Source organism: Alternaria dauci, chromosome 10 (assembly GCF_042100115.1).
Source record: "Alternaria dauci strain A2016 chromosome 10, whole genome shotgun sequence".
NCBI lineage: Eukaryota > Fungi > Ascomycota > Dothideomycetes > Pleosporales > Pleosporaceae > Alternaria > Alternaria dauci.
This window is the reverse complement of record NC_091281.1, coordinates 133,936-147,885: the sequence shown is the minus strand read 5'-3', so window position 1 is coordinate 147,885 and position 13,950 is coordinate 133,936. Positions and strand designations below refer to the sequence as shown.

General features: G+C 55.0%; 4 protein-coding genes across 4 annotated transcripts; 3 read left to right on the top strand and 1 right to left on the bottom strand.

The window, feature by feature from the left end:
* Window positions 1–100: 100 nt before the first annotated feature.
* ACET3X_009520 (uncharacterized protein) lies at window positions 101–1,448 on the bottom strand (the record flags this gene model as incomplete). The annotated part of the gene is made up of 5 exons (XM_069455854.1): window positions 101–129; window positions 196–285; window positions 579–672; window positions 881–1,171; window positions 1,329–1,448. 5 exons carry the CDS (start codon window positions 1,446–1,448, stop codon window positions 101–103), a joined length of 624 nt encoding a protein of 207 aa, XP_069302353.1.
* Window positions 1,449–2,456: 1,008 nt separating this feature from the next.
* Window positions 2,457–4,219, top strand: ACET3X_009519 (uncharacterized protein; the record flags this gene model as incomplete). Its single annotated transcript, XM_069455843.1, has 5 exons — window positions 2,457–2,679; window positions 3,154–3,280; window positions 3,690–3,754; window positions 3,815–3,900; window positions 4,067–4,219. The coding sequence occupies 5 exons, from the start codon at window positions 2,457–2,459 to the stop codon at window positions 4,217–4,219; spliced, it is 654 nt and encodes a 217-aa protein (XP_069302352.1).
* A 4,582-nt stretch (window positions 4,220–8,801) lies between these two features.
* On the top strand, window positions 8,802–10,701 carry ACET3X_009518 (uncharacterized protein; the record flags this gene model as incomplete). The annotated part of the gene is made up of 7 exons (XM_069455831.1): window positions 8,802–8,915; window positions 8,967–9,012; window positions 9,065–9,171; window positions 9,221–9,265; window positions 9,453–9,846; window positions 9,892–10,266; window positions 10,316–10,701. 7 exons carry the CDS (start codon window positions 8,802–8,804, stop codon window positions 10,699–10,701), a joined length of 1,467 nt encoding a protein of 488 aa, XP_069302351.1.
* Window positions 10,702–10,925: 224 nt separating this feature from the next.
* On the top strand, window positions 10,926–13,756 carry ACET3X_009517 (uncharacterized protein; the record flags this gene model as incomplete). The annotated part of the gene is made up of 2 exons (XM_069455820.1): window positions 10,926–10,996; window positions 11,168–13,756. Exon 2 carries the CDS (start codon window positions 11,240–11,242, stop codon window positions 13,754–13,756), a length of 2,517 nt encoding a protein of 838 aa, XP_069302350.1. The 5' UTR covers window positions 10,926–10,996; window positions 11,168–11,239.
* Window positions 13,757–13,950: the final 194 nt, after the last annotated feature.

Genomic DNA, 13,950 nt, shown 5'->3' with positions numbered 1-13,950 from the left:
AGCTTGCAGGATGATTGCAGCACGAGGCGTTCTGTGTCCCTATAAAGATCCCGGCAGATGCTTGCTATTTGATGGGCACAAGGACAGTGCGAGCAAGCCTCTACTCTGGGTCGGAGAGGTATTGTTTGTCTGTGCAGAAGATGTTAGTCCATGCGATGTCTACAAAACGACGACTTTGCAGGAGCTATCACTCACCGGTCTGGGACCTGCTGCGGCTATGAGCGGCAGTGTGGTGGGTGTGTGGTGGGAGTGGTGGGTGTTTGTGGCTGTGGTTCTGTAATTGAACTGAGAGCATGTATCAGCGCACAGTCCAGCAGTCTGAAATGTTGGGCGGTTGAGAGGGCGAGTGCATCAGTGCAGCGCACAGGTAGGTAACCCGCGAGGCGCGCGACGGCGGACGACAGCGGCGCTGCAGCCCGGCGCCGTGGGGACGGTGGTACAGAGGACAAAAGCAGCGAAACAGTCACACACGGCCGCGGTATGGCGAGGCCTGGTGTTGAGGATGCAGGCTGAAGCGAGGAGTAGGGGTGGATAGGCAGAGTGGTAGTAAAGGAAAGGGCACCCGGGCGCTGACTCACCTCGCAATTGAGCGGAAGGCGCAATGGCAATGGCACCTGCAGTACTCGGTCTCTCGGTCGTCGAGAGAGGGAGTGAGGTCGCTCGATCGGCTAGCTGCTCCGGTGAGGGGACAGCAAACTTGGTGGTCGAGGGCCGTCGTGGTGTTGGTGTATCGGCGTGGGGTGTGGGCCAGGGGCGTTTGTCTGCTCTGTCGAGGTGAGGCGGGGCGTCGTCGTCGTCGTCGTCGACGAGAGAGGCGAGCAGTGAATGGTGAGAGGGGGCTTGTTTGTGCGACTGGCGTGGGTGAGGGTGGGTAAAATACCGGAGGTGGGATCTGGAGACGGAGATGTCGGGGTATATGGCGGGGAGGGATCAAGGGTGGGATGTGGCCTGGGAGCCGTGGACCAGGAAGCGTGGTAGGCGCGCTGCCGTGCTTGTATGTCCTGTAGTCTGCGCGTCTGTATGCGGCACAGGCCTGAAGATATTCCGCTGGCTGCAGCGGCTCTCTCTGGAGAGCGAGGACGGGGCAGCTGAAGCGAGGGCGTCGGTGTGGGAGCGCCCTAGGCCGGAAGGCGGTCAGAGAGATGGTGATGCTAGTGCGGCCGCCAAGCAGCTATTGGCAGTGGGCGAATCAGCCTGTTTGACGCAGATCGCAGGGGCGTTGCAACGGCACAAGCAAAGTTGCGCCTAGCGATGCAGCGATGGACGGTAGCTGGGTCGTGGGCGCGCAGAGGGAGACAGGATGGGGATGATGACGTGCGGCGGCGTACAGAGGCAGCGATGGCGGCAGTCGAGGGAAGCTCGGCCCGCAGTGGTCCGCAGATATATATTGAGATTATGGTAGGGGACAAAGGCGACACGACACGTCTGGACAAGATGCTGACGGACATGCAGTTGGGCGGAACTACTAGGCAGGAGAGGAATTATTGGACGCGGCACGGACAGCATAATATACACTCTGGTTGTCGTGGCGGCTCTTCTGCCATGCTCACCCGCCTTACGCTGAGTGTGGCTCTGCCTGTTGCCCACCCCGGTCCTGCGCCCACCCTGCGAGCAAGGTGTGGCCTCTTTTGGTCACGGCGAAGTAATCATGTCTCAGCTACCCGGTTTTGGAGCGACGCTGGGAGAGGGCGCGCAATGTGACTCACTAAGGGAACAGTCGGGCTCAGTATCAAGCGTCATTCATTCTCGAAGGCCAGGGAGACATGCTAGACTGGCTTGGCCGAACTGTCCGCAGAGAGGGTGTGTGTGTATGCGATAGTGTTTACTAGCCATGTCGCAGCGGGAGACGATCCCGCGCTAGTCGCTAGAGCACCGAGAGCACGCTAGCCGACTGCCCTTCACCCTCCACCATGACTGACTGACTGACTGAAAGCAGCCTACGGTATAGTGTACACGACCCGACCAGCCCAACCCTCTCAGGCTCTCTCGCTGTCCCGGAGAGTTCCCTGCTGCGCTGCCAATCAGTGCCGCCACGGTGCTGCCCCCGGTCGCTCGCGCCCACTGCACCCTTTTGCGGGCTCGTCACAAGCCTCGCCCATCCGTCGTCCTCGCTGAGACGCTTGTCTGAAACGTGTAATTGGCCGTCTGCCTCGTTCACGGCAGGCAGATCATCTGCACGAAATCCTCCGGTCCGTTGTCGCAGTAGCTGCAGTTGCACCGAATCGAACAAACCGCTGCTGTGGACCGTCGCCGTGCCCTCCCACGACCGCGCCCCAAGCCCCGTCCTGTCTCGCCGCTAGGCAGCTATATCCTCCTGCTAGACAAGGGCCGCCGGCAGCTACACACGCCCGCCTCTCTCGGTGTCGTCTGCTGCTGCTTCCAAGCTTCGACAAGCTTCGACGCGACTTCCTCACCACGGCACTCACCTCGCGCACTCACCTACGCACCCGCCCGCCATGGCCTCGGCCTCGTTCCGCGAATCCATGAACTCGCTCGGCTGGAGCAGGAGAGAGGAGCCCGCGCCCATCACCACCGCGCCGCCCTCGCTCCTCGGCCGCATACAGAACCTCAATCCCTTCGGCGAGGGTGGCTATGTCCGACTGCCCATCACAGAGACCAACCCGGGCGCCCCTCTCCCAGCGCCCACGCGCCGAGAGGAGGAGGAGGGGTGGTTTGCGCGTAAGTCTACGTCTCCCATTTGCATGCCCTGTCCAAACACGCTCGCCTGCACGTCCGCCTCCGTTACGCGTCTCGTTCGCTCCTCGCGTCTCCACTCTGCTTCACCGTATACCCCCCCGCACACTATATGCTCGCACACTACCAGCCTCGAGCTGTGGCGCGTGATGTCATCAGACGACGACGCTCCGAGACTAGTCTCACCGCACCGCCATGGTTCTTTGTCTTCCGTCCATGCTTTCTACATGGCATTCTTGAAATGAGCATTGTCCGGCTGTGGAGAATATCCATAGTTCCTCCCATGAACATGTCATCTGCCCTTCCATCTGCCTTTTCACCGACCCGGCCGCGCAACAGCCGGCAATGTGACAGCAAGGGAGTTCCTGCGTTACCACTTCGGATGCAGGACCATCGCATTTCACACTGGCCCTCACACTGTCGTTGACTCATGGCGGTTGCGCTAACCCATATCTGCAGTGAGTCGGTGGGACCGGCTGCTCGTATTTGGCGGCCTGCTGCTCGCTGCCTTGGCAATGTTTGCTACTTGCATTGGCCTCATGTTCACGCCTGTCTTCCTGCTCAGGCCACGCAAGTTTGCCATTTTGTAAGTCTTCAGCTCGCCCTGTCTCTGTTGCCTCTCATATCCCGCCAAAACGACGCCCTGCATGCAGCCCTCTCGCCAGTCGTGACATCATACAAGGCGGATAGGCAGTGCCACATACCCTATGCGTCCTTCGGCACGGCTATGCGAACTCATGCAATCTGCATTGTCTTCCAGGATCGCATGTTTCCGCTCACCGACTGCGCACGCTGAGCCTGGACGAATTGCGTCGCTTGACTCTCTAGCCACCGCAAGATCGGCACTAGACCCTTCTATAGCGATCATGCGGGTCCAAGGTTCGGCGCGCTGCAGGGTGCAGACAGCCTTCACCTCTAGTCCACTCTCTTCCTTGCCCAGTCGTATGCACATCACCTGAAGGACGTTAGCGCTAACAGCCATGGCCTGATTGCAGATGGTCCATGGGAAGCCTTCTCTTTTTGGCAGCCTGGGGTGTCCTGATGGGCTTTGTTCAATACTGTAAGCAAGCCTCATTACCAAGCCAACCTCTACCACGCCCGTTGCTGACAATCCTACCAGTCCAGCACCTCACCTCTGGCCCGCGGCTTCCGTTCACGGCTGCTTATTTTGGGAGCATCGCTCTCACCCTCTTCTTCTCCCTAGGCGTAAGTTCAAGTTCCTACCCCAGTACATATAATCCCTGCCCACACGTCCACCCTTGTACATGTCATGGCTGCCCGAGACGAACATCTACCTGCCCCCCCACGCCAGCCCCTATCGATTATCGTCTCCACACTAGCTCGTCTTTACTGACACTGTCCGCGTGATTAGCTCCACAGCACCATCCTCACCTTTGTTGCGGCTATCGCCCAGCTAGTCTGTCTATTATGGTACATCGTCTCGTATTTCCCACTGGGCTCGAGTGGTCTCCGATTCGCTGCACGCTTCGGCGGCAACCGTGTGGCCGCTTGGATGAACGACTGAGTCTTTTGTTCTTGTCCCGTGCATTACGAACACCGTGTTGGATATCGTGGCTATGCGACACTGCATGTATAAATAGGGTCAACGCAACGCAACGCGCGTCGGGAATATCATCGACTATCAAAACAGTATATTGCCTCTTCTCTTCTTTGACGCGAAAACAATCGTCGACTAGGATGCTTCCCCCTCCGATACAACGTGCTTCCGAGTCTCCCTATCACGTTGCGTAGTCACGCACACGCCCGCCTCTCCACGACGCGCCTTGCCGCGCGCTGATTGGACTACAGAACATGTGGCACACCTAAACGTCGCGAGCTTCACGGTGTGGGCTTGATTCGGGCGTTAGGCTGGGGACCTAGCGCGTTGTTTTCAAGAGACCGTTTCATCGTTTGATACACTAGAGGCGTATCTGTTGCCACTTTGTTGCTTGGTGTTTAACAAGCCCGAAGGTGCCGAAGGGCGTGCATGCATGTATGCTTGTATGCTTGTACTTGATCGCGATCCTCTATCAAACTTGTTCGTTCGTGGGTTTTGGTCATGTTTTGGAATATTTGTTTACTTACTTGGATACATGCTGGTGTTGGTGTTGGGTACTAGGCTAGGACAGGCGGTGGACTGATGTGACATGACTTGACACTGACTCGAAGTGAACTTGCGTTGAACTTGTTCGCGAGGTAACCTTTCTTTGTCTTACATAATGCGGTGCAGCCAATCTTGTTTTATCGGATCAGCCGCTTTTTTTTCGGCATGTTTCGTTGGTTATGTGTGCGTGTGTGTTGATCATGCTTACTGCGACCCTTTTTTCGGCATGTTTCGTTGGTGTGTGTTGATCCATGCTTACTATGTACACTACTACACTACACTACACTACCTACCTAACCCTTGTGGCGAAAAAGGTTTCTTGCTACTTGTAAACGTAGTCCAGTCCAGTCCAGCCTTTCAGCCTGTCAGCCCTATTTACGTGTGAGCGTGAAAAAGAAGCGCAGGTGTTTATCAATCGACGATGCAAAGTAAATTTGTCCCCGAACGAAGGACCGAGTGAGCGATCAGCGTAGTGTAGCAGTCGCGAATTAGTTGACAAAAACTGTATTGTACAGTGTATACTTTGTCTATGTACAAGTGCGTACGTCAACAAAAGGGCGCAGAGAGCAGGTAGGTCGGTCGGTCGGTGGGTAAGGTAAGGGAGAGAGAAAGTGCCGATCAGAGATCGGCGCATTTGACATGCGCAGACGGAGAGGCAGGGTCCCGCTGCGAGGCCCGAGGGTGCGCCGCTGCACTTGTATGGGTTTTGGGGTTAGTGAGTAGTGGGTGCGGAGAGAGAGGGAGATGGATGGATGGGGGATATGCATCCAGCGAAGAGTGTTTTGTGTGGTATGGAGTATGATGTTGGAGTTACATTCTGACAACAGGACAAGTATTTTCTACGTAGTATAGAGCAAAACAATATCTTTGTTAGGCATCTTACAAAGGGACTTGTTGTCGTGTCGTCAACTCCCAATACCATACCCATCCATCCATGCCAACCAGATCGTCGCAAGTACCCAAAAGCAAAAAAACAACGCAACGCCTGCGAACGGCTCTGACACCATCTTGCGCGTTCATCCCTCGCAAACTCCGAGCTACAAAATATGCTTGTTTTGCCTTTTGGCATGGCGCAATGCATCGCCATCAAACGCGGTCTAGCGCGGGTGGCGGCTTACGAAATTAGGTTTGGTCTGATTGCGTATTTGACATGGGGATTGGGGTGGAACATGACTCTGCTCTGTCTGGGGTGTCGGTGTGTTCTGTCGGGTGATTGCAGAGTGCGTGCATGAACAGGATCGCGTATCGCGCGAACGATGATAAAGTGTGCGTCTGTGTAGGTGATATGGGGTGGTAGGGATATGGGGTTTTATTTACAGGGTTGGATCGCTTTCCTGAGAGAGAGATAGAGATAGAGGGGCACTAGATAGACACAAGGCAAGGCAAGTTTAACGATAGAGGCTATGAGGCGGTCTGGGTTCATCCATGATGTGTGTGTGATGGAAGCCTCGTGATCTACCATCTACCTTGTTCACCTTTCACGACCCAGAACAAAAAATACACCCGAGTCCTGGGTCTAGCAAAGGAAAAAAGTGTGGGCGTTATTATCGCGACGGACGGACGTAGTGGTGTAGAAGGATGGGAACAGGGATCAAGTGGCCATACCCCGCATCATTCTACCCTGTGTAAAGGCAACATGATTGCGCATGGACATGGGCTCCAAGGGCGCTTACGCACAGCGCGGCCGGCGCATTTTAAACATGCGCCAGGTTGAGCCACAATAACGTGCGTAAAAAACAGGGTCGCCGTCGCCGCAGGGTCGCCGGTGGTGGGCGGCGCATCCTGTTTACGACTACAGACCTAGACTGGCCTTTCCGTATCCGGTAATGAACAGTTTGGTTCGATCTTGAGGCTAGTGCGTTAGTGTAAACTTGTACAAGTACGCGTTACTGTAATTTGCATTACGAGCGAGGCGGTCAAGGAGAAATGCAGACAAGGAAGTGCGCGGTAGGTTAGGTTTAGTCTGAACATGTTTGCGCATCTTGTCTATGCTAGGGCGGAAACGGCGGTTCCGGTGCTTCTTGACACCTGCATGCTTTTCTACACATCTCGATCGCGCTAGTCTTGGTCTCGGAGCCGTTTTTGAAGCAAGCGACAGACGATGGTAAGAAAAAAGCAACAAAAGTTTGGTTCGCGATGAATGAGCGGTCAGGCAAGGGAGTACTATCATGACGACTTGATGTCATACCCAGGCGAACGATGGGGCGCTGATGGCTGCTTGGGAGGGGCTAGCTAGCAACATGGGGATTTCCGGAAACGGAGGGAACAGTAAGAGGAATGACTAGAATCTTGGCAGCGAGTGCCGATGAAGGTGTGCAGTACTGTGTTTCTAGGTGGTGGTGGGATCATGTGTGAGGATAGTCGCGAAGAGTTTCTGTGAGTGGATGCGGGGTCATTCGGGCTTCTTTTCTTGTGGCGCAGAATCGGGTTTGATATTTGTAAAGGCAAGCCAAGAGTAAGTGTAATGGTGTGGCTTTGGCGAAACACGGAGATCGGAAGTTCCGCTTGCAACGCGTACGGGACGTGATTTATTGGGTACACGCGTCGCCGTCTTTGCTACTTCAAGCCTCGCTTGCCTCACCGCGGCAGAAGCTACAGATGACTGGACCGGAGCCATATCGCGGAAGGATCTATCGAGTGTTCCATCGATTCCGTATCGTTCTAGACCGGATACCTGCCAACCGTCCTGTATACCACGCAATATTGACGCTGTCAATGTCCCGATCCAAGGTAGTGCACCTTTGGATCTAGACTACCCCGGGCTCAGCTGCTCTGTACCACGCGGTCGAGCCTCGACCACATCCCGCAACCAGGATTTAGAATTCGCATACGAGCAAGTAGTTTGACTGGCGAAGTTCATGCACGATCAGGAGAGTATCACAGCGGGTAGGCAGGGTTGATCTTCTCAGCTCTGGGGATCATGTTCGCGTAGAGGATAGGCGAGGTCCGTGTGCAAGACCAATAAGCCCTCGCCGGCGCAGGGCTGAACAGGATATATTGTGGCGCTGACGTTTCTGGACTGAATGTTGCGAAGATGGATGGAACGGGAAGGGTGATTCGTATTGAGGGTGTGCTGGATGATCGTTTCTGGGGTGGTCAGACTGGGGAGATACGGAAAGGAATGCGATGGGGGATTGTGACTGCGAGGAAGCATGTTGTTTCCGAGCTGAGCGCCGTACCATACTGTGCTCGAGATCTCCGCGGCAATGTTGTTGTCGACTTGGTGAAGAAATGGCATGATCGCGTTTTGGCGACAATCCTGATTCGGGTACCCAGGTACTCCACAGATTGAGCTGCATCGTGGACTAAGCGAAATCCTCACGAGCCAGGAATCTGGGGAGGATTCTCTATCTAGCCACGTGCATGCGGCGCGGCATGATTACCATCGCAAACTTCCTCATGTATCTCACAGTCGCTGTTATGCAACACGTCGACTGGTACTATTAGTAAACAACCACCAAACCCGCGACATCCGCCTTGCCGCTGACTGTGCGCTTACAAACGTCCAGCGTCTTTACCCCAACGCACTTCTCCAATGCAGGATAATGTCAGCGAATCGGCGCCGCGTCAAGTCCGCTCTCTCCCGGCGTCACAGCGCCGTGGAGCTACCCCTCATCGACCCCTTCGGCAGTTGCGCGTCTCACCCCCAAATCAACCTCATCGCCGCGCACAGCCAGGCATGACGACGAGAGCGTGTTTCGGAACCATCACTGATTGGCCAATGCGTCGATAAGATGCGCATACAGCAGAGGGGAACTCGGTGGCCGGATATTTCTTCATGCACGATGCCGTGTCCTGCGAGATTGTGGGGTCGACGCGTGTGGAGTCATAAAGACGAGGCACTTCTTTCGACGTGAGACGTCCTGGTCTACCAAGTTCTTTCTCTGAGATAATCTGCACTGTCGCGAAGAGCATACCCGACTATAGCCGCCCAATCTAATCGATTAGTCTCACACCGATCTTGAACAGCACTGCACTGAGCGGTCACGAATACAGTGTCATCATGCCTGAGCCACTCAAAGACCCAAAGGAGTACCAAAACATCTTCCACTGGGCAGAGACGCAGAAAGATGGAGCTATACCTTCCTTTGGCACCAGGAAGAACGATCCATATGAGGTGAGCTGACATTTTGCCATGTTCAAGTCCGCTGCTGACCTGTATCTGCAGTATCAATCTGGGTTCGGGAATAGCTTTGAATCGGAAGCAGTGCCAGGTGAGGATCGCATATACGGACTTTTGCGACAAGGGGCTGACCGGTCTCTCAGGAACTATCCCAAAGGGCCAGAACAATCCCAGGAGTGTCAGATTCGGACTATATGCGGAGCAGATGACCGGTTCCTCGTTTGTCGCTCCAAGGCATCTAAACAAGAAGGTTGGGTGTTTGCGCACAAGAATTAGTGTTGTTGCTGACGCCTGATTAGGCCTACCTATATAGGGCGCGTCCGGCCGTTGCGCATCAAGGATTTGTAAGAGACCCTTCCTGACACCGGTTATGCGCCTCTACCGATATTGTTGCCCTGACATTCACCTCACGTCATCGATGCTTAACTCAGACCATGTCGCGTAAGGGCCAAACTTGGGTCGCATGGTCAGACGATAGCGCGGCCAGACAATGAGGTGGTCACTTGTTCCATTTGCTGACAAAAGCTGTAGACGGATCTCCCCGACAACGAAGACACCGAGTCAAACTTCCTGCCCGTGAACAAGCGTGTTCATGTTTCGCCTACCCAGCTAGCGTGGCTCCCGTTTGATATCCCGACCGATGGCGACGTTGATTTTGCCTCGGGCCTCAAGACTATTGCTGGTTCGGGCGATCCTACGCTCCGTGAGGGCTTGGCTGTCCACACGTATCTTTGCAATGCGAGTATGAACAGGAGGGCTATGGTGAACTCTGATGGCGATTTCTTGATTGTGCCTCAGCAAGGAGCGCTGGATATCCTGACTGAGTTTGGTCCGATGTATGTGCAACCAGGTGAAATCTGCGTAATTCAGCGAGGACAGCGATTCAGAGTCAAGGTCGAGGGACCAACACGCGGCTACATTCTGGGTGAGGAAATCAACCAGCTCGATGCGAGACGAGAGCTAATTTGAGCAGAGATTTGGGGCTCGCAGTTCCAGCTCCCTGAACTCGGTCCCCTCGGCGCAAACGGACTTGCCAACGCTCGAGACTTTTTGCATCCAGTTGCCAAGTACGAGATTGAACATGAGCCGTGGGAGATTGTGTACAAGCTAGCCGGCAAGTTTTTCGTCAGCAAGCAAGAACACTCGCCGTTTGACGTCGTTGCGTGGCATGGAAACTACGTGCCGTACAAGTACGACCTGACCAAGTTTGTCAACGTGGGCTCTATCTCGGTCGATCATATCGATCCTTCAATCTTCTGCGTTATTACCGCACCTTCGCGCGATCCTGTAGCACCGCTTGCAGATTTCCTAATCTTCAGCCCGCGCTGGGACGTGGCATCGCACAGTAAGCCATCAAGGTTCTGCGTGTGCTAGAGATACTGACTGGGCTATAGCCTACCGACCGCCATACTACCACCGCAACGGCGCGTCTGAGCTCATGGGTCTCCTCTACGGCGAATACGCCGGCCGCTCCGATGAATTCCAACCTGGAGGCGTCAGTTTCGAGTGCGGATTTGTGCCGCATGGCGTTGCGTATGAAGAGTTCAAAGCAGCGAGCGCAGCGCCGCCGCCCGAGATGCAAATCTCCAAGGGTGCGATTGCGTTTATGATGGAGAGCTCGAGGATGTTTACGATTACAGATTGGGCGTGGAATAGCAAGAAGAAGCACGAGCATGATCCGAAGATGTGGGATGATCTGGTGGATAACTTTTCGACGCACAAGGATGAGGTTGAGAGGATTTTGGCGGAGGGGGTGAAGAAGCTGTCGTTGAGAGATTGATTGCTCGAAGCAGCCTTTACCTTGCCGACCAATAACATCCTAGGAATCAATATGCAATGTCAATGAATGCCAGAAATCATGTATTAAAATGTCCGATTGCGATGCGATGAAAAGATGCTTCCCAAGCGGGCTTAGCTTGACCCCGCGCCGCGGAAGTAAGCCCCTCCCCTGCCACAGCCACCGGTGATCTCATCGCAAATGGGCCAAACATTTGTAGAATGACACCCGACTGACCTCAACGCGACTGCGCCTTTACCTGCGCCCTTTCCATGTCTGTTCCTGCAGATTGAACCTGGTACGAACCGCCCTTGTCCTGGCCGCATGTTGACTCATCGCTACTGCGCGCCTGGTCTTGCCTTTTCCCTTGCTGCCTGATCAAATAATGGCCCTTAAATTGTTGTCCCCGCTTGCACACATTTACATTCCACCACGCACCACTTTTCGCTTACCCGTGTCTCTTCTCCAGATATCAAGTCCCCTGCGAAGCTTAACTCGCGCCTCACCTGCCTCTCGACGAACCTTCCGAACAACCGCAATCATGGCGCACCGCGACCACGCACCGTATGCGCCCCAAGACCCCAAACAGATTGCCGACCTGGTTCGTGCTCTCGAAGCGCACCAGGGCAAGAAGGGCGGCGGCGGATTCTCGGTTAAGAAACACACCTTCTCGTTACCCAATGGCCGGACCGTCGACTCGTGGAAGATGAACGATTGGGACTACAAGAAAGCGAACCTGCCCACATATGCGCGCGGACTGTTTACGTACAGGAACCAGCAAGGCAACTACGAGATTGTCACACGGGGGTACGACAAGTTCTTCAACCACGGCGAGATCCGGAAGACGGAGTGGAGGAACGTGGAGCAACATACACGGGGCCCGTACGAGCTGAGTGTCAAGGAGAATGGCTGCATCATTTTCGTGTCCGGTCTGGACGACGACACACTGCTGGTGTGCAGCAAGCACTCGACTGGTCCAAGAGGCGATGAGCCCAGCCATGCCCAGGTAGGCGAGCAGTGGGTGGAGCGCCATGTCGCGAGTGTTGGCAAGAGGAAGGAGGATCTGGCCCGGACGCTTCGGTCCATGAATGCGACACTCGTGGCTGAGCTGTGCGACGACGAGTTCGAGGAGCACGTCCTCGCGTACACCAAAGACCAGGCCGGTCTCTACATTCACGGCATCAACCTGAACCTGCCCGAGTTCGCGACATATCCCGGCCATCTCGTCGACAAGTTTGCGGACGAATGGGGCATGAAGAAGGTCACGTATGTAATGGAGAACGATATCAAGCAAGTCAAGAAGTTTCTGGAAAAGGTTGCAGAGACGGGCAACTACGAAGGCCGCGACACAGAAGGTTTCGTCATCCGCTGCCAGGCACGCGAGTCTGAGGGTGCGCCATATGCGGACTGGTTCTTCAAGTACAAGTTTGAAGAGCCGTACCTCATGTACCGCCAGTGGCGCGAGTGCACCAGGGCTCTGATTGCCGGCAAGCCGCCACGCTACAAGAAGCACGAGGCCATCACCAAGGAGTATCTCGACTTTGCCCGACGCCAGTTCACGCAGAACCCTGACCTGGCGAAGCAATACAATGCCAATCATGGCATCATCAAGATGCGCGACGACTTTCTCAAGTTCCGTGGAACGACTGGTGCGGATATTATCCGGCAGGAGATGCAGAACGGACCTGTTGAGAGCAAGAAGGCTGACAGGAATATCGTGCTTGTTCCTATTGCGACAATTGGATGCGGAAAGACGACGCTGGCTCTTGCTCTGGTCAAGTTGTTTGGCTGGGGCCACTTCCAGAACGACAATGTCAAGGCAAAGAAGGGACGCGGTCAAATCTTCGCAGACACCATCTCGTCTTTGCTCGTCACAAATCCTGTGGTGATTGCCGATCGGAACAACCATCAGAAACGCGAGCGAGATCAGATTATTAACGATATCTCGAAGAACGTGCCCGACGCCCGGTTCGTCGCACTGCACTATGTCCACGATCGATCCAACTACGACCGCATCCGACAGGCAACACAGAAACGTGTGCTCGACCGTGGAGACAACCACCAGACCATCCAAGCAGGCTCCAAGGGCAGGGATGAGATTGTCCAGATCATGGAGGGCTTCATGTACCGCTTCCAGCCAGTCGACCCTTCAGGCAAGCCCGACGACCTGTTTGATCTCGTCATCGACCTCGACCCGACGGTCGACTCGCGCGAGAATCTCGAGACCATCATCAGCAAGATGTTCGAGACGTATCCTGCCCTGTTCGCCGGGAAAGATATGCCGACTGACACCGACATGGACGCGGCCATCCAATGGGCCATGAACGACTACACACCGGACTTCAAAATGGACCTGTCCAACAACAAGAACGACAAGCGGGGTGGTAATCAGAACCCCCAGAACGGCCAGCAACGCGCAGCCACCAACCAGCAAGCCCAAGCTGCAAAGCCAAAGAAGGCACCACGCATGGAGTACTTTTCCGTCACCCTCGATGCCGCGCGCATAACCTCTATCCTCGACTCGCTGTTCAAAGAGAAAGATGTACACACCGCACGCATGTACAACCAACTGAAACAGACGCGCCGTGTACAGAGCGAATTCCACGTCACTCTCATCCACCGCGCGTCTGCGTCGAACAACCAGGAATACTGGGACAAGCTGACCAAACTACACGACGCGAGTCTGAAGACAACCTCAGCTAGTGCCTGGGGCACTCCCGAGCTGGGCACGTGTGACGTCCTGCTCGAGCGCGTCGTATGGGATAACCGCGTCATGTGCTTTGTGGTGCGATTAAATGGATCTAGTACGCTGCAGACTGAGAGTGTGGGTGAAAATGGTGGAACGGCGACGGAGGAAGTGGTGTTTGAGACTGTGAATCCAATGGCGCATGTTACGATTGGCACGGCGGATCAGAGTATTAAGCCCGTGGAGAGTAATGCGTTGTTGCAGCGGTGGGTGAATGGTGGGTCGGGCGGGGATACGGGGATTGGGGAGGTGAGTGTGAGGGGGAGCCAGGTGGTTAGGGGGAGTGTGAGGGGGGTGTTGGGGAGGATGTAGGGAGATGGGATGGAGATGGGATGTGAGTGTGAAGATGGGGATGAGGCGGTTTGGGGAGAGTATAGATACCTGATGGATGTGGATGGTGGAAAAAGTTACCCTTGCCTGCTGTACTTTCTAGAGATAGTGCCAGGCATTCATATCCGATCAAGTGGAGGTTCATAGGCTCATGAGCGGCCTTGTTCTACTGAATG